The sequence below is a fragment of the Chelon labrosus genome, assembly GCF_963514085.1.
Source record: "Chelon labrosus genome assembly, chromosome: 2".
Lineage (NCBI taxonomy): Eukaryota > Metazoa > Chordata > Actinopteri > Mugiliformes > Mugilidae > Chelon > Chelon labrosus.
The window spans coordinates 33,814,550-33,839,135 of NC_140338.1; the positions used below are offsets into that span (position 1 = coordinate 33,814,550).

General features: G+C 38.8%; 1 protein-coding gene across 1 annotated transcript in view; it reads right to left on the reverse strand.

Moving 5' to 3' along the window:
* Positions 1 to 24,586, reverse strand: part of mast1a (microtubule associated serine/threonine kinase 1a) — a gene marked incomplete at its 5' end in the record, with an annotated part of 69,902 nt that overhangs the window by 4,547 nt on the left and 40,769 nt on the right. Inside the window, 15 exons of the mRNA XM_084559248.1 lie at positions 447 to 691; positions 2,155 to 2,318; positions 4,813 to 4,922; positions 5,069 to 5,191; positions 5,625 to 5,726; positions 6,006 to 6,171; positions 6,927 to 7,059; positions 8,147 to 8,285; positions 8,450 to 8,658; positions 10,886 to 10,962; positions 11,414 to 11,481; positions 13,887 to 14,019; positions 17,801 to 17,902; positions 17,989 to 18,198; positions 22,605 to 22,680. Coding sequence (XP_084415374.1) covers positions 447 to 691; positions 2,155 to 2,318; positions 4,813 to 4,922; positions 5,069 to 5,191; positions 5,625 to 5,726; positions 6,006 to 6,171; positions 6,927 to 7,059; positions 8,147 to 8,285; positions 8,450 to 8,658; positions 10,886 to 10,962; positions 11,414 to 11,481; positions 13,887 to 14,019; positions 17,801 to 17,902; positions 17,989 to 18,198; positions 22,605 to 22,680 — 2,057 coding nt within the window. The remainder of the gene's footprint in view (positions 1 to 446; positions 692 to 2,154; positions 2,319 to 4,812; positions 4,923 to 5,068; positions 5,192 to 5,624; positions 5,727 to 6,005; positions 6,172 to 6,926; positions 7,060 to 8,146; positions 8,286 to 8,449; positions 8,659 to 10,885; positions 10,963 to 11,413; positions 11,482 to 13,886; positions 14,020 to 17,800; positions 17,903 to 17,988; positions 18,199 to 22,604; positions 22,681 to 24,586) is intronic.

A 24,586-nucleotide genomic window follows, 5' to 3' on the forward strand; every position in this document is an offset into this window, starting at 1 on the left:
ACCACGCACCCCCACCCCATAGCAATGACACTCCTTGATGGCAGCAGCCATCCCCAGCAGGATGCAGCCTGACACAGGCACACACACAAAAACGCTTTAGGAACAACTCAAAAAACATGAAGAACAGCACAAGGAGTTGACCTGGCCTCCGAATTCACTAGATCCCAAACTGATCAAGTATCATTGTGATGATCCATAGAGGCCCCTCCCCTCAACCCATAGGACCCAAAGGCCCCCACTAACAACATTCTGTTGCCAGACACCACAGGACACCCTCAGAAGGCCCATGTCCATTTTCTGATGAGTCAGAACTGTTTTGGAGGCACAAGGGTGTCTGCCTTATTCTTTGTCGCTTTCTGTATCACCCTCTCATTTGTTTCCTCTGCTTTGCCTTGTCTTTCCTCCTGAACCTTCACTACCTCTGAGACTCCCCCCTGCTCACACACCTGCTCCGTTGATCTCCCTCAGACTGGTCCTCTGCTCCAGGAGGCTCGGGGAAGGGACTGTGGTCCCGTCCAGTGAGGTTCCACGAACCTTCATAGAGCTCTGTCGTGACAGGAAGTCTGGCTCACCCTCTATAGGTGAGGCAAAACGATGTGTATCCATCAGTGCCGAGAAGCGTCGACGGGCACCAAGAGGAGGGCTTGCATCTCCTTCCATGTAGAGGGACTCTGAACAAGACAGTCGCTTCCTGCGGAGGAAGACACAGGCAGTCACACGATTTAATCAAACAGTGTCCTCTTTGGAAGATCCTCGAGTCTAGAGCCATAAATGCCAACATGCTGATGATAATGTCACATTCACGTGCATCTTAGTGTGCTATCATGATAACCTCTCTAAACTGGAAGTACAACTGTGGCTCATGGGAATGGTGTTACGTCAAGTTTTTACTCATTATGCTATATGGTATTGTATTATAGTACCTGATACTGACGCAAAACAGAAATTACAAGATCATCCAAATTATTATTTATCCTAAGATTAAGTTGAATATACTATGAACCAAATCTTATTGATGAAAGGACATACCAGTTGGTCCAGAGTGGTACGTTTGCTTGCTACCGTGACTAAAAAGATGAACAGTGACTGAGGTGAAAATGTGACCAGATGAGGTGATATGGTGATGTAATTGTTATTGTATTCTCTAATTTACTTACTAATGAACTAAAGGCAAAACTGAATTATAGCTGGATATATGTATAACAATTCGGAAATGGAAGAAGAGAAAATCCAATATCCAATACGTAAATGATGCACCTCTTTCAACTTAATCTTTTATCGATTATGGGGGTAGAATGTACAAATGAATGATCTTATATTATTTTACACATACATATAGAAAGATTTCAATCCTACCACATGCTTCCTAAAAATGTAGGTGAAATTAATTGATGAGAAATTATGACTATTGTTTCTGCTATACACTTTCTGTCAGCAATGTATCAGTTACTAATGTTGTGGCTTGCATGAAATGCTGGTGATGGTATTACCAATGAAACTAGATCTTGGGATGAGAGTACATTTTCATTTTGTTGGACTAAAACCTGTGATGCAAGCTAGTGAGAGGTCTCTTTAATTTTCTACTCCAGTATGAAGAGTCCAATAACAGATAAAGAGCTAATAACTGTAAGTGAGCAGCTTCAATATTGAGGGTACAATCAGTATTAGGAAATATAGTCAAGTTAGTTAATTACACAAACTTTGGAAAAGCTGCATATGTTGTCTACTGTTGACTCAATGTGAGTGTGAACTCTCACACAAAGTTCTTTTTATACAACAAGTGACAGAACCGGTGTCAGCGAGACAGAAAACAGATCTCCCAGCAAACTTGGATATCGTTAGCCTCACTGCATAATTGAATAAGTCATTTTTTGGCCACTGTTATAATATCAATAAAAAATACCAATGTGCTTGCTAAAAATTGTGTTTTTTCTTGTTTTCTGAAAATGTTAAAATATAGGCAATTATGCAGTGAGGCTAACGATACGTAAAATTGGCTGGTCAGAGGAAAAAAAAAAAAAAACATCAGGGAATCACCTGCTTAACACTCTCTTATCTATCTCAAGTACAAGGAACACCTCAGTCTTTCGGTCTCATAGAAAAAATATGGACATGACTTTAAGACCCCCTCATTCAGTGCTGCCTTCCACTCACATCTCAGGGGATCCGGTCCTCCAGCTCTTGTCCCTCATGCTGAAGCTGCCCAGGCTCTCCCTCTTGGTCACCTTGTCTTCCCGAGAACCCTTGTGCTCACGACGGGACACGGAGGTCGTAGCTTTCTGCTCCAGCTGAGAGAGATGCTCCATGCTGCTGTATACCTTCAGGGAGAGGTAGTCAGATATCCATAATCATTTGGCCTTTTGGCTTTATTGCTTATTGCTACTGAATTTGTTTTAAATGGCTCCCTAATAATAAAACATGTATACTGCTGATTTGATGGGTTTACTGCTCAGTTCAGATACATTAAGTGCTTTTGGGAGCAACCCCAGACAATCAATGACATGAAACGACCCATAAAAGCAAGAATCAAGAGCATATCACACATGGAGATTGGTAAACCATCTTTTTTAAAACTATGTTCTATTTCTTAAAGGGGTACTCCAGACAGATTTATGTTTGATACATTGCCTCAAGTTTGATAATAAAAAGAATATCTGATGCTGTGGAGTTAGAGATAAGTGAGCATACCCAACCTCTGCAGAACTGTTCTCTGCTTGAGGCGACATTAACTGCTGAATAACACACCTGAATCTCCAGTTCAACTGTCGGTGGTCATGTTGCATTGTGAATAAAGTCTGTAGGTTTTGACAAGAAAGAAGAATGTGTGCAATAAAAAAGGAATGTGTCCATAGAGTGTTTCAGGAGTGCAATGTTAAATCAGAGGAGTACTCTTTAAAGAAGGATCATGGTCCAGATTCAGCTTTCCGTGTAGTGCGGCAGCCCATAATGTCTGACAGAAGAATGATTTTCACTGGTTGATTCATGTTGTGCACTGAGCCAGTCTCATGGGTGTCAGCCTTTAAAACATGCAGTGTTCTGTTTTTTAAGTTTAGTTTTAGTCTAAAAGAATGCCTCCAAGTCTGACCCAAATACTTTCACAGTCTGATGAGCAGAATATCATGAATCCTTGTATTTCCAAATATGTTGGCATAAAAATAGTCACTGTTTTAATATTTTGTGGCTCACTTTCTTCCTGTTAAAAGGGAGTTTTTCTTTGCCATTGTTGGTGTAGTGTCTGCTTAAGGGGTTTCAGGCTTTGGGTACTGTAAAGCATCTTGAGACAATTTGAATTGCTGTTGATGCTACATGAATAAAATTAAATTGAATAAAGAAAATGAATATTTATCAAGTACTGGTTGTAAATACTGTACGTATATTTCCTATGTTGCCAGCTTGTGAACATTATGTAAAAGACAACGTGACTGAATCATGGTCAAGTTAAACAGCATTTTTGTTAAATTTACATATTATCTATCCTTGATGCGATGATATGCGTGATTTTGAGTCATGGGGGTGTGGACCTATTGACAAAAAGATGAACAGGGCCCAAAATAATGTTATGTAACAATAGTGATTAAAACATTTTTAACAAGACCCCTGACAGATTAATACTGTTTTTATACTGGCTGTGAATTGTCTAATAAAGCAAGTGGCATTTTAAAAAAGGGTTGCGAATATAACTGTGAAACTACCTACTGCAAGTTTGTCAGTGTCTTTGAAATGCATCTTTAAGCATACAAAGGAAAATAAACTGTCCTTGACTTTCAGTGTACTGACAAATGTGACCTATTGCACTTGTATGTTTTCACCATGCATGAGACACATCCACAAATAAAGTTAGTTAGTAAGGTTATCATTATGTGCAGTGTAACACAGGAAAGCTAAGCTGTGTGGGGGAGGACAACAAGACAGGCTGTGTTAAAGGAAGCCTAAAGAATAGCCACCAGTGCACCATGGAAACAAGTATCAGCAGAGGACCCAGCTGTGTTCTCAGCAGGAAAGCCAAAAACCATGGTAGAAATGGTTTGTTACTTTTTTCTTTCTTTAAAGACATCTCAGAGCTGTGATATGATTTTATCAAATGCAGAACACATTGAGGAAAAGCCACTTTAAACGCAGGGCGATTACAGACATGATCTTTTTATGTTTTGAGGCGCGATCATTTGTTGTGAACCCTTTGGGGATTTATTATCTCACCTGTACAACTGAGTCATTAGTCTCTCTGTTTCATGATCCAATTTCATCTTTGTTTTTTTGTGTTTCTAGACAATATACCCTAACACTGAACCACAATGAGGAAATAAGGCTACATGAGGTTATCCTAAATGAGTTAATATATTAAAACACAATGGTCTTATTACTGCAGGTGAAATAATGATGAGTAGAAATTTTTAAACCAGAGAATCATAAAAAGTATATCTGTGTATGTGTGTGTGTGGGTGTGTATAGTTTGCTCTTGGGCATTAAAGATCCTCATGTATTTTTTTTTTTAACATCTTTCCTGTTTTCATTTTTCTTTTTTTTCTTCCTTTTTTAACTTCTGGGTACAATAATATCGCCAGTGACATAAATAGAGGGCTGAAGATCATGAATGAAACAATAGGATGTGAAAAAGGAATGTCTGGGTCATGGCACACACATCTGCAGACAGGTACAGCAAAAAGGTGGTGTGAGGCTCATGGGTACATGGGCCAGGAGTGAAAATAGAAACCAGAGACAAGAAGAACAGACATAAATTGTGTGGAAAATTGAAAAAATGACAAAATGACAAAATGACAGGGGAGTTGAAAGAAGGGTGGAGCAAAGTCAGACCTTGCTGAAGCGAGGAGAGCAGGAGGAGAACTGTCTGATCTCCACTGGCTCGTCGTCATTGGTGTCATCCTCGTCGTAGGTATTGATGTGGTGGTAACGATCTGAGCGGGCTGACAGAGAAGACCACGAGGAAGAGGAGAGGTGTTATTTCAAGATAATATCTTACTGGAGTAGTGTCAGAGATAAAATGTACAACCCATAAACCTAATATCCACGCTACTTCCAAACTCTGACTCATAAACACAGACACACATACTATCAAAGTAACTGGTGTCCTCCTCCGACTCCAGGTGAGGGATGAACTCTGCCTTCTGTCTCAGCAGACTATTCCAGTCCAGCTCAGTGAAGAATGAATGCTGCTTCACCTCAAACGCTCCACCTGGTGTCAGGGGCCCAAAAAACACACGTTAGACATCTCCAAAAACATGGGCACATGGTCTCCAAAAAGCTAATATATAAAGCTAAATATTGTATTTGAAGAAAGGGATTTGATAATGTCATTAAATTAATATTAATTATTAAAAACATAAGAAACCCTCGTTGGAAGGCCTGACAGCTAAGTCTCATTATTATGGAAACATTTGTATCCTTTTTAGTTAAATGAGATACTGTAATATTCTCATATTTATCCATCAAAATTTTAGAGAGATTTTTAGCTTGACATAATGACTAGCAAACAGCTTACCAGAGTTAAAAGATCAACTCCTCTCAAGGTGCAAGCTTGAGAGTGCTATTGATCTAGCTAGACAACAAATGAATCCCAAAATGTTAAATGAAATAACGATTTCTTTGAAGCGTCTTTGCATTCTCACCTGTACCCAGCCTCACTAGGGGGTTGGTCTGCAGCAGAGTGGAGATAAGGGACTGGGCGTCCGCAGGCAAGGCTTCATCATCATCTGGCCAGACTATATCATCTATCAGAGACAAGAGAAAGAGCAAAGACTCATGAAATTGGTTCCTCTACAGTACTTTTCTGGATGATAAATTACTGGTGAGTCCAAAAACAAAGTAAATTAAACTAAACGTTTCACCTAGCAGAAAACAATACAAGCTGAAGCTATATTCAGAATTTTACACTCTAAAAACTCAGAAATTTGTGGAATGTCCACTGATTATTGGTGTGCTAACAATAAGCAGTTTGAGAAGGTTTACAAAACAAAGCAGTGTTGTAAGTTTAACACCATTTTCCTCACCTGTGATGACCTGTCCAAATAACTCCTCAGGAGTGTCTCCAAAGAAGGGCACACAGCCGACCAAGAACTCATAGAGGATGATGCCCATAGCCCACCAATCCACCGGCTTCCCGTAGCCTTGACGGAGAATCACCTCTGGAGCGATGTACTCTGGAGTACCACAGACCTTTGTAGAGTTATGGGGTGCGGAGGAAAAGCAAGTAGAGAAAGAAATGGAAGGAAGACAATAGAAAGACAAGTTAAACTTAGTAAATGTAATTTCTTTTCATATATGTAGAAAACATCACTGAACTTTCCAAAATGGCCTTAAAGGGTCAGTTCATCTAAACACTAAACACACCTTTGTGTACATACTACTAGTTTGGGTTTTATTTGTGACCTCTATCAATGACAAATCAACAGAGACAGAAGGAGCTCTAATGTGGAGCTATATGTGAACCGAACCTTTCCCAGGTATCCATACTGTACATTGTCCCAAATACTTAGACTACAAAGAAATGTAGCCTGCGGACACCAAAATAAGATGTCATGAATTTCCTTGAGATGTCAAAAGAAGCCTCAGTATTAGAGAGTTCAACACATTGGTCTGAAATAATTTTCATGATTAAATTCCACTTGAGCTGATTGGTGAGACTTCAGTACTCAAGATATTATTTGTTTTGTCTATTGTCTCCTTATGTTGAAGGTTTGATTCAAATATGTTCTGTTCAATAATGATGTGCAGTTCAGGAGATTTGAAAATGAATATATAGTGCATGTGTTTGTGTGCGAGTGGTTTGCCACAGCAGACATCATTGTTGACCGACTGGGAAATCATCTCCTAATCAAAATCTCCTGTACAAACATGATAAGTAAAGCTGAGGTCTGTTTCATCCACAGATGTGAGTTGATCACTGGCAAACAAATAGATGCCTGCTGTACCTGTTTGTCCAGAAACTCCCTGGCATCTTTCTCTATGTGTCCTTCATACAGGTTGGTGGTGAGGCTCATTAGACCCATCTTCGACAAGCCGAAGTCTGTGAGTTTGATGTGGCCCATTGAGGTAATGAGGAGACTACATGGAGAGAGTAGACAGACATTCAACAATTAGATTTTAATTAAACTCAGCTTTTGGTCAAAAGTAATAAAATCCATGTACTTTAACATAAATTGTGGTGAATCTTAGCAATCCTCATGATTCATTTCACACCTTGTTAAGCATGATTAACAGTTTGAAAGCCAAAAAAAAAAATAATTCAGTGACATTTCGTGCAACAGAAAAAGCTGCAAGCATGGTACACAAGTCGTTGACATGCTAATCAGCAAATGTGTTAGCCAATGTTTACATACGCCGATCAGGCATAACATTATGACCATCCTCCTATAATTGTGTAAGTCTCCTTTGTGCCTCCAAACAACTGTGACTCATGGGGGGGGGGGGGGTTGGAGGCCAGGTCAACACCTTGTGCTGTTCTTCATTTTTTTTTAGTTGTTTCTGAAGCATTTTTGTGTGTGTGCCTGTGTCAGGCTGCATCCTGCTGGGGATGCCTAATGACATCAAGGGGTGTCATTGCTATGGGGTGGGGGTGCCTGGTCTGGTCTAGGTGGGTGCTACATGTCTAAGTAACATCCACATGAATGCCAGGTCCAAAAGTTTCTCAGCAGAACGTTGAATTGTCACAAGATGGTCAATGTTATTTACCTCTCCTGTCAGTGGTCATAATGTTATGTAATTTGTAGATGTCCAAAGGTCTACAGTTAATTCACTCCAAATGATGATTTTGGATTGACCAGTCTTTTAGAACTGAAGAAGGTACTTGGATGAGTGGAGAAATAAACTCAACAAGTCCAGTTGCCGTTGTTTCAGCTTTTACATATACTGTGACCCGAATGACTGAGAACCTTCACAGACATTTCATTTTTGTCACTTCCATTTCTCTTCCTGTGCACTGTTCTGCTAAGTTCAACAGCCAATCAGAGACATCTCTCTCACAGATGAAACAGTATACAGTACTGTAGTAAAATCTTGGAACGACCAGCTAAAAAACTGAAACTTCAATTAACTTTCTTTGAGTCCGGGACTATAACCAACTATTTCACATTCAGCAGTTAGATCTATTGTCACTATGAAAATGCTAATTAGTGCAGCTTTAAACACTCACTTGTCAGGCTTGAGGTCTCTATGGACGATACCATAGTTGTGCAGGTACTCTAGAGCTAATACTGTTTCAGCAAAGTACATTCTTGCCAGCTCCACGGGCAGAGCCCCGATGTTCTTCAGCAAAGTGGCACAGTCACCACCTGAGAACACAGAAACACCACAAATTACAGCACAACTGAGAGTAGATTCAGCCTTCAAAATGTTCAAAAATCCTTCCACAGAAACAAGTAAGCCTTTTAAAGTGGCCTCATAAATCACAAACCTTTCCAATGTGAAGCTATCTGGAGTGTAATCCAAACATTACCTTCAACATATTCCATGACCATGCAGAGGTGTCGCCGCGTTTCGAAAGAGCAGAACATGGACACAACAAAAGGGTTCTCTGCAAAGGTGAGGATGTCTCTCTCCACAAACGCCTGCTGGATCTGGTTCCTCAGTATCAGGTTCTGCTTGTTGATCTTTTTCATGGCAAAACGCTGGCGTGTCTCCCTGTGGCGCACCAGGTAGACGGCACTGGAAAGAAGGCGAGACAAAAAGAGGTAAAGTGTGGAGGAAAATAAAATAAAAAGGCTACTACCATGTCAAGGTGGATATTAAGACTTAAAAATATCTGGCACAAAATGTCATGCCCTAAACTACTAAGCTTCATGTAGTCTTTGATCTTAAACAATGAAGGCTTAGCTTCTTTTCTTATCTACCTAAGCCAGCTTTGGGTGGCTTTTTGACATGCAGCCGGATGTGTACCACATTAACCATGCTTTTAAATACCTACTGGCTGTCTGTTTGTTGGACAGAACATTTTAAATTCATGCATTGGAAATACATGCATTTGAAAATGTGCCCATCAATTAATAAAGTCCTCCAGCATTGCTGTTTTAATGATTCTCTGTAAAGAACTGCTATTAGTGTCTGTATTAGTGGTTTACTGTGCTATGCTAAATACACAGAATGTTAAATAGTATGCAATGTTATATGAAAGTTACACTACTATTTACTCGTTGCCAAAACATTAGGTACATTAGTGAAACTCAATGCACACCTGCACAAAATCCCCTTTCATGGCTACTATAATGTTCAGCTTATGTTTAAACAGTGTTAGAAAGGTGGTAATTCAACTGTACGATCATTTTTGAGGATGTAGTTGTAGTGCTGTTAAACCGTGTTTAAATAAACACAAAATGTTTTCTGTAATTTAGCCTAGCCCACTGACTAAAATGGAGTTGCATTTACAATGGTGTACCTAATGATGTGGCAAGTGTCTATATACTGGATCTAACATACAAATAAGATACATTCCTCTAACACATACACCTGCAAATAAAAAGGTTCAACATACAATCTACAACACATTCCATAGATAAACAAATGAAAGCATACATTTACTAAACAAAATATGTATTGTTACATGTCTAAGTGCCTTTTAATAATATGCTTATTTGAATCATTTATTAAAATAAACATGTTTAAACATGTTATAAATATGTCTCTAAAAGGCAGATAAACATGTCCATAAAATTTCCAGCGCAATATAATTCTTTGGTTTTCTTGCCATTTTCAAACTTTTAGAGGGACTGAAGGACTGAACCTAGTTTTGGTTGACTTGGATGTGGACTTTGGATCATTGTCTTGCCGGAAAGTCTGGTGTTTACCAATCTTCAATTCATGAACTAAGGGCACCGTATTCTTTGCAAGAAAAAGAATTTAAGATATGACACACATCTGCAGCAGCGAAACACTTCAACACCTCTTGTCAGACTGGCCTTGTCATTCTTAAACCAGACATACCACTGATTCATATGCCCACAGTGTGACAATTTATTCATTAATGCCACGTGACATTCATATTTTTATTGGTTTTTCCAGTTGACTTTTAAATTTTTATTTATTTTTTGCCAAGAATGGAGTCTGTATTGTTAATTAAGCTCCTGCTGTCATCTTCAAGACTTTGCGAAAAAAAATCCAGGGACATTTCTCAAGTGTTGATTTCGAAACAATTTAAGTTGCTGCCAGTTGCACTTCATAGAATTTAAAGTGTCTTGGAAATCCATTTTTAAATAGTTACCTTTTTGTCATGATGAAATTATGTCTTCTCTTAGCATTCAAGGCAGCTCCTTTGTGTTTGTCGTCCCGACTATGGATACCTTCATGGTCGGGATTTATGTCTGTAGCTAAAGTAAATTTATACATTTCCCAAAAGTGTCTGCATTTTGTGGCCATGTGGATGCCTGTATTACAAAATATTCCTGCTGTATTACTTTACATTTATTACCAATTTGACTTAATTCATATAAATGTAATAAAAATCATTAGAAATAAATTTAAGGTGTAAACCCTTCAAGACTCAGCACTGAACAACTTTGATTGCAACTGTATGCAAATTAAATAATAAATAAATAGCATAGAAAGAGTGGGGAATCTTATATAATTATTGCTGATGTTATTTCTTTTTCCACTTTTCTACTGCTCTTGGATGCTTTATTGATCTTTTTATTTCCTGCTCGAAAAGTGCTATATCATGACGACCAGGGAAGTTCATGTATGACCTTTGAAACTGTAGTTCAAATAAACAACAAAGTTATAACACAATCTTAACTCAAGGTCCACTACTACCACTACTAGATTTTTCTGGAGCATTTAACCTAGTGCCACGTGAATTTGGTTGAAAATATAAAAAAAAAGACTTCAGAATAGTTTGATTTGGTTTTTGGGAGGGACCTATAAGGTACAATCCATCACTTACCCATATGCTCCATTGCTGATGAGTTTGATGCTCTGAAAGTCTTCTTCACTCGGTGGCTTGATGGCTCTCCCCTTTCCCTGGTGGCACACAACATTATTTGTTGCCATATTTTGTGCACGCATTCGAATCGTATGTATCAGCATGATCACGTTGCTAATTACCCCCAAGACAAGATTCATTATTTAATTCTGGTTAAGAATGGTTTATTTGTCTAGTTACTTATCAGCCACAGGGATAAAATATTTTAATAGGCTCACCCTACTAATGGACAGACATCAATGGACAGACATCACTTACAGTGTTGCATTTATTTATTTTTTTTCTGAATGAATGAGGCAGAACTCCTCTTATGCGATAAGATGTCAGCTGGGTAGGCAATACATCAATTGGGCGAGGACACATTGTGTGTTGATGCTACTAGAGGAATATGGGCACAAGTGGGCCAGGCCACATGTGGAGGTGGTCTAGGTCAAGCTACAATCCGCACTCAATGCAACTTAGTACTTTGTGTGTGTGTGTGTTCTTCACCTCTGCTGAGTCATCCGTCTCTGGAGTATGCGGACCTTCACTGTCATAGCTGTCAAGACCCACCATTTCTGTTGAGAAACAGGTTAGTTAGTAGCAAAACCTCCAATTTTATAGCCAAAACATGCTGCCTCTGACACTGCTGTGAGCAAATTTTTAAGACATTTCTAAAAAAATATAACAGTTCAAGTTGAACAGTTAAAGTACCAAATAAGTCAAGTCACAGAAAGAAATATATGAGAATTAAAGAGCTTCTTCCTATTGAATTTTCTTGTCTTCTTTATCCCTCCCCCTCACTTTATTGTTCTCCCTTCCATAATCAGCGCTGGCAGCTAGTTTTCAGTGTTCCTACACTCTTGTGCGTGACAGCTGCTTGAATACACTGATTATACCACTGTTTTGTTGAAACAGGCAAATAATTGAATGATAATTAACTCTGCAACGCATTTACAAAAGCTCTTTGCAGATATTAACTTTATGAAAGATAAAAGTCTCTGGACTGAGAATTGAACACAACTTCAACTCAACCATCTGCAGGAGAGACCAAGAAAAGAAATGATAGTGTGCAAGCAGCTACGTGGGTGTGCATGTGTGCCTATGACAATGTAGGTGCTAAACAAAGTGCGAGATATGCGATATCAAGAAACACATTGTTGGTAGAGATTACTGCAGAAAGACCTAAGATATGTCTCATGAGCTCTGAAATAAAACTGCAGCGTTTTTTTGTGAAGCGTCATTCCGAACCATTTAACCCATCAGCTAATGAGCATCTTTTAACGGAGTAGACGAGGAGCCGTCGAGCAGATGAGAATTAGAACTGTGAGTTTGGGGTGTGATGAAGCTGAGTCATGATTACAAACAATTCAGATTACTCAGCCTCTACGTCACGATAAATCCTCATCCTGAACATCCAGTCAAGCAGATCAATAGATTAAAGCAACAATCTAGAAAGTTTGACCAAAATAGAGACCAAAAATATCAATGCACCAATCAAAAAATCTATAAAACTTCAAATTCTTACTTCAGTTTGAGGGATAATCATGATCTAAGTCTTAATGGTGACTTTGATGTAACTAGGAATCGTCATGATACAGTACAATATAAAATATAATGTTGCCATGGAGCCACTGATTTATGCTGAGTGCTGACACTTGTATTGAGACTTGTTTTTCCATTCTGGCAAAGCACCACTGAATACAGTATAGGCAGAATTAACTGCTGTAACAATTGTCAGTGGATTCTGTGACGTCATGATTTTCAGGTGAGTGTCTTTTATTATTTCTACACAGATTCATCATAATGTGTTAGTGATGGCCATCTGAGATAATGATATCCTTGATGATTGTAAATCACACTGAATTAAAAAAATATGATCATAATCTCAGCATGATCAGGTTGGAATGAATTATGACTCTCAGATTGACTACAATTGCAATCAGGCACGGAGGGGTTTTAAGTACCTTAACTGCCACCATTAGCTCTGTGTCATAGCCACTGCAAATCACATTAAAGAAGCCAAATGGGCAGGTCATACTACAATAAATAACTACTGCTGTCTTCAGAAGACCAGCATGCACTTGTCCCTTCCTCCTCGCTCAGTATCCCTGCAAACGTGACACCTGACCTGAAAACCTTTGCTTTAAAGGAATCAGTTTGGCTGTTTGGGGAAAAGGCCATAATCCTTTCCTTGGGGGTTCTTAGCTTAGCATAGCTCAGAAACTGGAAGCAGGGGAAGACAGCTGGCCTGGCTGTCTGAGAGCTTTCCATTCTGATAATTTAAATAAGGGATGTTTCAAAATTGAATTGCATCATGAAGGGAACATAGGTGCAAGTATTTTACCAGATGGCTCCCTTTAATAATGTCTTTCCAGCTGATCTAATGTAATAGTAAGAGGAGCAGTTCTAACACTTCATAATTTTTGTACTGTAGGCAGACTCTGTAGATACAAGAAAGTTTAGTGCCAGCAGCAGCTTCAGTGTTATTTACAAATTAAAAGTATTGTGTACACAGACTCTGAATCATGATTGTATCTAGAAAATGTCCATCAAAAATCCTTAGCTGGTGCATATATCTTTCTCTTCATCTCAGCTCTTTCAGAAAAAAATATACAAGTGCAGCCCAATAGAGCTTCTAGGCTGGACTTACCATTATTATTCAGATTAAACCTGAAAAGATGTTAGATTGACTTAGCTTTTTATTCTTCTTAGTTTTTTTGAGAAAAACATATTATAGTGGATATTACTCCTTCACTTCACTTTATCCTGTTTTATGAAGGGAACATTTTTAAAGTTTACTTACTATGCACATGACCTTTAAGATGCTGCAAGTTGTCATATCTTTAAAATGACACCAGAGGAAGAGAGAATGTCCCATTTGGTAAATTCAAAATCTAAATCTTTGCCTCTTTCTTTCAGTGGTTTTGATGTTGTGACTGATCAGTGTGTGTACAATTAACATTAATTTTCTTTCCCTCACCCTCCAGTGGGTCCCTGGTCAGGCCAAGCTGACTGATGATATATCGAGGGATGTCTGCCTTCATCAGTTGTCCCTCCTTGGCGTGGTCCTCCGCTGCCTCCAGCAGGTGGTAAAATTCTTCTGGGTTAAACTCCTGTTATTGGAGGAACAAACATTGAGGAGCCAAGGAAGGTGACAATAAGAAGATGAAAATCTCTTGTCATGTTGCATTCAGGACTTACTGCACTTCCAAAATAAATTACAAAACGAGATAAAGTGGCAAATGTGAAACATGGCAACATTACTATTGCTGATTTGACATACTGACAAATGTAGTTATTTGTTTTCACCGTTCACACCTTCACTTTTAGCACTTTCAGATATATTTGAAGACAACTGATGAGTTCTTGTCACAGAAAATACAATTAAAAATAATTATCCCCAAAAAATCTGCATTTACTACTTTGACTTTTGATGAGTGCATTTATTGCAATATCTCACTGAGACTCCATTGATAGGTTTTCTGCAGAGACAGAAAGATTTTAATTAAGCAGGTTTTTCTGGTATGATATGGTACTTTCATGATATTTTACATACAGTAGCTAATAATTTAAAACAAAGCAGCTGGATTTGTTTGAGTTTGCTGAAATGTTTCACCTCCCACCCAAAAGACTTCCTCAGCTCTAACTAGACTGGACAACCACCATTAAACAGAGAGTGTGGTCAGAGACAGCACTTATCAACCACGAATAATGGAGTCTTCACATCTCTCTTCAGACAATTGTTTTGTTTTAAATACTTGACGATGGTACTGTATCATGATATTGCAGGTCAGCTATTTTCATATCATAATATACACTGTTGACAATAAAATTGGAATAATTTTGTTTTCAGACACATTACTTTTTTTCCCTATTTATACACATGAGTAATTACTTGCAGAGATTATATCCCAGTTACCCAGCTGAAATGAATTCATGCTTAACAATTGTTTGGGGCTATAAAAGGCAAGAAATCCACATCCACATTTTCAGAATTGGCTGTATAATTTTCCAAATATGACACAGAAGTTCCCTAGGTTATGACTCGTCCAGCGCAACGAGCAATACGCCAAAGATATACGCCAGAAAGGACAGACAGAAACAAGCTAGCATTGCTGATTTCCTTGGAATACCCTATCGAGCATGCCTGGGATGCCTTGGGCTGAGCCCTTAATGACAGGGCCAGTATTCCTCAGCGTCTACAGGAATTAGCACGGGATTTGACTGAAGAGTGGGATGTCCTGCCCATTGACAACATCAACAAGCTTGTGGACAGTAAGCCACAACATCTTAATGTACTGATCCATGTCAGGGGTGGCCATACTGGATATGAATGGCTAAGGGACATTTGAAATAGTAATATCGGACATTCTTATGCATGAAATCCCCCCCCCTAATTTGTGTTTCCTGTTAAACTGACCAAGGTTGAATAATTCAAACAAAACTCTTAATCCTACTGTTCAGTACCCCCAATGTTGTTTAAGCCAGAATACACACCATTGCAAAGGTTAATTGGGGTTTAATTTTCACTGTGATATGTTTGAAAGAGATTGATCAATAAAGTTTTGAGAAATTATAGTCTTGATCTGTCAAGAATAAATTGCATTGTCACAGTCATTTCATGAGAACAGGTAAAAAATAATTTAATCCAACTTTATGGGCAACAGGTATTTGTAGTTCCAGTTTCCAAAATTACATTACATTGTTTTTTAGAAAAGCAGGACTAAACTGTTATCTGACTGATAAAATCTAAGAAAACGCTGAATTAGATGGAAACAGGAATTGATACTACTCTCTATTGCCGCTATTTTATCAACACCATCCTTCCATATACTGTTTTTTTTTATTAAAGACCAGTATCTGTATTTGCATCAAATGTCCAGTGTCCATTGGGCTATAGTGCACTGAGAACATGTAAGAAAAAGGATTGATTATATTTCCCAGTCCTACAGCATGTTATGGAACTACGATGACTAACTTTGTAGTAAGAGTAGTATCTAGTAACAGATGTGATAACAGCTAAAGATAACTGTTAATGAACTGACATTTTTACACATCATAGCCTATAAAGTAATTCTTCAAGTGTGTCCAAGTCCTAATCACACAACTAGACTTTACTTTGACCAGCAGGAAGCTCATGACCAAACACCGCTATGGGCCTGTCAAACAAACACAATCAGTCTATACTTCACTTCCTAACTTTAAAATGGTTCCTTGAAAAACAGCCTTTTTACCAATGAAACTGCCTTGTGTGGTGTCCTGTGGGACTTGGGTTCATTCCTGTTGCTGGGATAACATTCTGATCAGAAACCCCAGGGCTGCCAAGATAATTTCCTTTCCTGCTCTCTCGTATCTGCCGCCTTCACCAAACAAAAAAGGAGAACGGAGAGGGGGAATTAACCTGGCTCCCTGATAGCTTACTCTGCTTGAGGATAATAGTCTTGCAGCTAACAGATGACTGTGTGACATTTTCACCAAAACAGACCTTGCGACTGACTCGAATGCTAAATTAACTCTATGGCCGTGGACAACATTTTATCTGTCCTCTCTGACCTGTGGGCCATGAGGATCTAAAGTCCCATCCACATGCTGCCTGACCCTATCGACCTCTTCTAACGGTCGCCTTGGCAACTGAAAGATGAGCCAAGGAGGGCCTCCACCAATGACAAACATGGGAGGCCATCCATCAGCGAGCTGATTTTCAAGTCTTACTAAGCTGCCTGCATATACAGAGAGGCTTGATATCGCTTAGTTAAGGTGAATTACGTATCAACATGCTAAAGACACGGCTCCATCTCCCATCTGATTTTGACAATCTGAGGTGGTGGAAAAAGTTAGAAAAACATCCTGCAGCAATAAGCATCTAGTGTGCTGCTGCAGAGGATGTCTAATGCACTGAATGACACAGCTTAAACAAAACCATGACCTCTACTGCATAATACACTACATTCATACATCCACAGTGCACCTCATGTATTAAAAATGCTCAAGGTGAAACAACATTTACTGGAAGCAAGTGAACATTACCAGACACTTCTAAAGGCGAGGCGGTGTAGTGAACAGGCAAGGAGGTAAAAAGTACTTGCCTTTTTATGAGTTTCCACATAGACTGGCTGATTTAAATGCACTCATGAATCAATGGCAGTCCTTTAGCTGCAGTCAAGAGAAAATACCACAGTTCATGTGGTATTTTAAATGACAAGAAAATGTCGTGTATTACAGTGATACAGTAAGAAACTCATCATGTGTATTACAGTTACGACCACAGTCTTTTCAAGCGTGACAAATGATGTATGCTTTCATAATTTGTTACATTTTGTTTTCTGTGTTGGTGCCTTATACCGGATTGCCTCTTATCTGTTTAATTTTTAGTGAATGTGCAAGAACTGCACATGTGCACAATGTTGTTGCTTTGAGATTCCTGTTTGCTGGATTAACATCAGATAAAGCGTCCTGATTATGAGACATATGCAAAGTCTTATGGCTTTCATGCAAAACGAGAATGCATTCAACATCCTTCAAGCACATCTGAATGGCAAACTTAACATGTCTTGTCTTTTTATTTTCAGCCTTAAAATAAGTGCTAATAAAAGATTAAACCAGCCTTAAACCGTCCATGTCTGGATTGACGATACTGCTTCCAGCTGTGACACACTTAGAAAACCAGTGTTTTATCACTTCAGACTGAATGCACAGTAGACACCCTGCCCCACTTCTGCTCATTTTTTAAAGCCAATTCAGGGTGAAGGAGACGGCCCTCTGTCTCCATGTGGGAGGACAGGAGTCTCTTTGAACAGATGAGGGAGCATACGCTCAGCCAGTATGGAAAGGAATGAAAAGACACTTGATTGAGGAAATGTGATCGTGATGTGGGAATAGTAGGGTGAAACTTACCAAACACTCCAGCAGCCTAGCGGGACGAGATATGATGATAAAGAGCTTCTTGACGAGCTCAATGACGAAGGTGAGCTCTGAACTCTCTGAGCGCTCGTATGCCTGTTGAAGAGATACAAACATACGGGGTCAGTTTGTGAGTTGTGGAGACTTCAAATTCCTCTCCCTATCCAAGTGTCACTACTTACATCATGCAGCAGCTTCTCCAGGTTGTCCTGCAGCTCACAGAAGTAAACGCTGGTAATGAGTCCGTCGCGTGATTTGGTGAGGCAGTCCCTGGCCAGCTCAGCTACCTGGTGGTGGATGAAGCTAAGGACCCCATCGGCAAGCGGCAGAACACTCTCAGGGGAGTAATTCTGGATGAACTCTGCCAGCCTCTCCTCCATCTGAGCTGTGGCCTGATTAGGGACACAACCGTGGTTAACAGTCAGTTAGAACAAGATAATACAATCACCTTTCACAGACTTCAGTATGTTGAGCTTAAATGCTTTGGAACATGTCCTGAGTAAATCTGAATCAAACATGTGAGTCTTTTTGAGATCAGGACTTTTGTAACATTTCCTTCTGATGCTCCCATAGCGTGTCCCCCATATTTCCACTATATCTTGGTACATGTTAAAAGTATCAAGTGACAAGCAGCAAATTAAGTAACACTACATGATGCGCCCTGTGCTTGTTACGCTTAAACACTGCCATTTCCCGTTCTTTGCATAACAGTGACAGCAGTGAGAACATTTTCTACTCAAACTAGGCTTAAGCATGCAACCACTTGGAAAAGGCAAGACCTAAAAAGGGCATTTAAATGTCACATTCAACATCGAACATAGTGTTGTGAATTTGTCACACCAAAGTGCAGTGCACAGTTTGAATAGACTCGTATGTAGTTACACCAATTATGTCTTTGTCTTTGTGTCTTTTCTCCTTTGTATTGTAACACATGTTTGGAAATAATTAAGTCTGTAGTGAGATATTTTCATTTTTAACTTTGATAACCTGAAGATGTGGCTATATGTGTGTCAACTAGTTATTGTTATGTTTGACTTTACATGCTGTAGTTAACTGTTACTTTAGATAAGTAATGTGCCTTTTTTTGGCTGTGGTATTTTCAGGACTACCTTTACTATACTGTGCAAACTATTGTCTGTAATTATGTTACTGTCATTGTCAAATGAATAAAGTAGCTGAAGTTCATTTGATGACTCTCTGATGCGAGCTGTGTTGGCGTCAGAACAAATAATCCATCTAATTATAATCCAGCTAGTAGGATAAATAACCCTGATACTGTGCAAGGAACAATTCAGTGCATACAACATGGAATAATCTAAAAGAGGGAGAAATAAAATCAAAGTAGCTACAATCCATTTTATGCAAAAAAATGACGTGAGAATTTAGGTTCCTTTACACTCTTTTTCTGAAAGAGTGTATTTAGGTATGCAACTGCTTATTTGAGTTATAATGATGGAGAAAGTCACAATGCATCACTTTCCATTAGTACAGGAGGATGGTGTGTGTATGTGAGTACAAGCAGGTGTTTGAGGACACCTGCCTGAAGTGTGGTGTACACTTGCTGAAACTCACTTCTGGGTTTATAAAAATAGTCCCGACAGTGTTAGGTATGGGTCTAACATTTAAAAACTGGTTTAAGAGACCAGGCTACAGTTCGAATGCAAATAAGTTGAACTGTAGCAAGAAATAATCTCATTGACTTTTTGAATGTGATCATCTCTAGCATTGGATGTTAGAGATGATTTTTCACACATGGCAGTGCCAACGGCTTAACAGATAAGATAAGATAAGATAAGAAGTTTTTCATCTGAGATGACAGCTTTGCTCTCATCCTCTGATCACCCACCACCTCCACAGCCTCAAGAGGGCAGCCCAGAAAACAGCCGGCCTTCTTCACCAGTCTGTTCAGTCTCTTTCTGTCTGCCACTGAGATGCTGCTGCTCCTGCAGACCACTCCATAGAAGATGGCTGTGCCACCAGAAAGTCATAAAATGACCTCAGGAGTGTCCTTAGCAAGTAGAGTCTGCTCTGACCTTTCTTATGAAGTGCATTAGAGTGTTCAGTTCAGTCATTGTGATCAACTTCACTAAACACAAAACTGCAAATTTCCCCTGCTGACATTTGAAATGGAAGTTGTGTAGCTGTGACTCTGAAGGTAGAACAGGTCATATAGAAATAACAAGATGGACATTTTGCTCCTTAGCTCCTCCAGTCTGGCAAGAACTGTGTTGTGTCGTATTAATCTATAATACACTATTTTTTAAATATGCAGATAGAAACATTGTGATACCATCAAATCAATTTGTTTAGAGGGCAATTTAAGCAATTATATGTCAACTAAGAGCTTGCAAAGTCCAACACCACATTTAGGCTTAGATAAGAGGTAATGTAATGTGACCCCATCGTGTGTTACCAACATTTCCAGTTCAAGAATTTGACCAAGTTTTACAAAAGCGAACCACAGGTATGAGTCTTGGATTCACCTACAGACCCCTACAGTATCCCAGCTTTCGCATCAGGCATTAGCTTTATTCTGCTTACATTACAGCAATGTCCCGCTAGCTAATAATTCTTATATAGTGCAGTGATATTGTCAGTGCCTCCAGCCAATATAAAGTGCAGCAGCCTTTCTGTTCTTCAACATGTCCAAATGCCCTGCTTTAGTGCTACCTGTAGTAGCTTCTTGTAGTAACTTACATCATTCATATCTCAAGTCTCTAATGCTAACCTACAAAGCGAAGAGTATAGGGGCTCCTGTCCTCTGAGGCTACAGTGAAGCCTTTTTTTTTTAATGTAGCAACAACTTTGCCCATCTGCCGCACACCTAGACTTCCCCTCTCACAAAGTTCCTCTAAGAGACATCAACATTCGTCTTTGTTCTTGTAGTCCTTTGCACTGCATCCCAATGTGATCTGGGGCCAGACGTCTAAACAATAAATGAACACAAAAGCCAGGAATAATGAACAGTATTAATTATGATATTTCTAAAATAAAGTGTGGTGAGAATGTGTGCACTTCATGCAGCATACACATGGTTTTCTTGAGAAAGCTGCAGGTGATTTTATGAGAAATACATATAAAATAAAAATGACGTGATAGACAAAACCTCATTAGTTTTGCAGTCTAGATGGAGTTTTCTAAAATGTCAGCCAAACATGGATTTGACATTATTTATGAGCTGAGCTGAGATGCCACTGCAATGATGGTTCATATCTGCATGTAATAAATTAGAAGTATGGGAGTCATGGGTAATGATACCTGTCCTGGTGCTGTTAGATGTTCAGCAATGTAGCACAACATGTGAAATTGCATGTCATATTTGATGTTCTCACTGACAAGTCTAATGAATGGTGTGGACACGAAAATGGACATTCAAAGGCGTTTCTATACACACTGCGCATGTATTGAACTGTGTGTGCAACCTGTTCCACAGTGAGGAAAATGTATAAAACAGGATCGGTCTTATATACATATGTCAGTCTTTGTGCACCCAACTTTAGTCACTGATCTACAAGTTTTATGCACCTTGCTCTAGGATTGAAGAAAATAAAACTAAGATCCACCTGGTCAAGAATTATCTTAACTCAAAGTATTTGTTTTTCTTTCTGTTATTATGTATTGCTCTGAAATTTCTACAAATCTTCTGCATGGCTCTGCAAGGTAAAAAAAAAAAAAAAGTGGCAACTTCAATGATTTTAATTCAAATAAATGCCTGTCATGTCATTTACTGTATCAGCAAATAAAGTGACACAATGCTGACTAAGCATATGGACCTAAAGTATGCCAATACTTCCATACACTATTACCCATAAAGTTGGACTAATTTTGTTTTCAGACACATTCCTCTTTTTATTTTTGTTTATATAGATCACATTGTCACAATCCTTTAATGAGAAGAGGCAAAAATATTTAATTCCAGCTTTATAGGCAACAGTGTATTTGTATGATTATGAACCTGGCATCTATGGCAACATCCCTGGGGAAAAATGCTGTACTACGTTACTGCTAATGTCATCTCTCTCTCTGTTTTGGATTTGAATGCAGCACTCTCAGACATTGTCACACAACAGCTGATGGGTTCCGATATTGTTGCTAATGCAAAGTGAATATTTCTTCCTGCTGCATCTTCACATTAAAAATATTTCACTGATAAAACTCTTTTATCTTGAAATGTAACAGCAAAATGCAGTGTGTTTAGACAGTTACAATTCAACAAAAATTCAATCAAAGCTTTTATGTTTGGCATTTCTTCACAGCAGATCAACTTGAAATATTGCAGGGAGCGACAGAACGAAGAGGAGCAACCACAGTGAGGTATTAGGTCAACAGCTGTAGGTGACTGGCTGCACAACTTCTCAGGAAGTTAACCAACTCCTTTTACTACTGTTCACAGAATCACACCTTGTGCAGCATAAAATCACATCATGGCTGCTCACAGACTGATGGAGAAATCCCAATAATTGCCTGACTTCTTTATTAAAATGAAAACAGTTATTTGTTGCTATCACCAGCATATGTCGCTAATCAGCACTTGAAATTAAAATTGAAATTTTTGAGATTTAATCTCAAAAATGTATCTTATCAATATTAAGGAAATTAACTCAGGTTTTTATGCACTGTCTGAAAATAAAATGTATTTTACTTATTGTTTGGCATACATGTTCAACCTCTGCAGCTTTAATGTATCATTAGTTACTGATAATCTGATTCAAACAATGAGAAGACATGTCCATTGCTTGCATGCATATTGTTTTATGAGGGTGTGTGTACAGTTTACACTTGTTTGTGTGAGCCTGACCTTGGGGAAGCGCTCCTTGTAGACATGGTTCATCATCACTATTTCATTGTCATAGCAGGATGGAGAGCGCCCTGGGCTGTAGAGAGACATACACACAGAGCAGGAGAGTAATAAACAGCACTGACTGAGAAAATGAAAGGAGGTGAGATTGAGCAAAACACAGTGAGGGGGAGGTGGCCAAGACAGATGAAATTCTGTATTTTTCACTTGAATGAAGGAATAATTTGCTGCCTCCCTTCATGTTTGTCCTGTCGGTATATTATGTGAATCAACTGATCAGAAATTCAGTTTCTCTAATGGATCCAGTGTCTTCCTGCATGTCGTACCACACTCCTCCATCCCATGTCAGAAACAAGCATATACAGAAAACAGTCACATGTTCCTACACACACGCATGCACTGACGCAAGGCAAAGCACAAATTACATTATCTTTATCATTCAGCAACTAATCCTCTTCTGATCCACACATTCACAATAACAATACGGTTGTTGGCAAACACATGAGCTTCACAGAATATTGTTGCGATGTGCATGGCGATAATAAAACAAGTGAAGGTAGACAATAGAGACATTTTATGTAATGAAGCCACAAGATATTATCTAGGCCAAAGAATACTGAGGAGCTTAATATGAACTGAATACTGATAAGTAGTGACGTGTTGCATGTCGTTAGGGCATGTTACATCCAGAAGGGAGGCTATAATAGGTGTCGTTGGAGGGAGTGTACACCGTAGGCTTCCCTTAATAGAGAAACTGCTTTACCCAAGAGAGGCTCAAAGCACTGGAGGTTAGACTGATAATGATATAATCTAACAGTAGTGGAAAAAATACAGTGAAGCATTGGTGCTCTAATTTTGAGGTAAACTTAAACCATGCAATCAAATTAAAAAGTGTAATAATTGAGATGAATCTAGCCATAGTGTATAGCCATGGTTGAAGGATGTGAGTGAGGTTATTTTTGCAATACAAGGACCATGCATTCACAGCATCTTGCCACTCAGTTGAAGCCCTTGCTAGCCATCAGCTTCAGACTAATAGGTGACAAGCTGGTGGCAAGGTTAGCTAACACAAAGGGTGAGGAAAAGTGTGGAAAATCTGGGCATACTTGAATATTTAATAATTTACTGCAAGTAATGTCACAGTATTGAATAATAAAATTTCAAATTTAAAAAAATTCAAAATTTCCTCATAATTTGCATTTATTTAAAATTTTCAAAAGGCTTAGTAATCTTCTGAATCAGATTTGCACTATAGTTTTTTAGCAAATGTTAATTAAAAAGAATATTTGTTAGTTGGTGGCCACTATTTTCAGCTGAAAGTTAATCCTCATGCAACGCTACGATGCTCTAGTAGTCAGTGCAGCACTGTGACACAGATAAACATGCTGTTGCAGGCTTTGGCAACACAGACGCAACTTGATAAGTAGATCAGTTCATTGTTGATTTACTGAAGTATATAACAAAATCACCAGCTTACCACTTAAAGGATAAATACAACTGGCACCAATCTACAACATATAAGTACTGCTCTCACCTCAGTAATGAATCAATATTTTGTAGTAATGTTAATGGTATCTTATCTAATCACATAACTGTAATGTGGAACATTACCAAAAAAAAAAACAGTAATGTGTACAAACCACATCTATTCTATCTAAATTGTAGCTGCAGAGAATAAAGACCTGGCACAGACACATAAGGAATCATAAGATAAGTGGTCTAAAGTGAGTGCCCTCTGCAGCTCTTCATAAGAGAAAAGATGTTGGTCCTGCACATTAATTACAATGTCCCTTTCATTTGAAGGGGCTGTGGAAATGTTCTTTCACTCCAACTGGGCTCTCAATCAAATTTTGAGCAATGTTGGTATAACCCTAACCCCTATTTTTTAATGGTATAAAATAGTTCTGAGCCACTGGCCAGAGACGGACCATAAAGTTTGAACAATGGATCAAGAGGAAAAATGTCACAATATAATTTCAGCT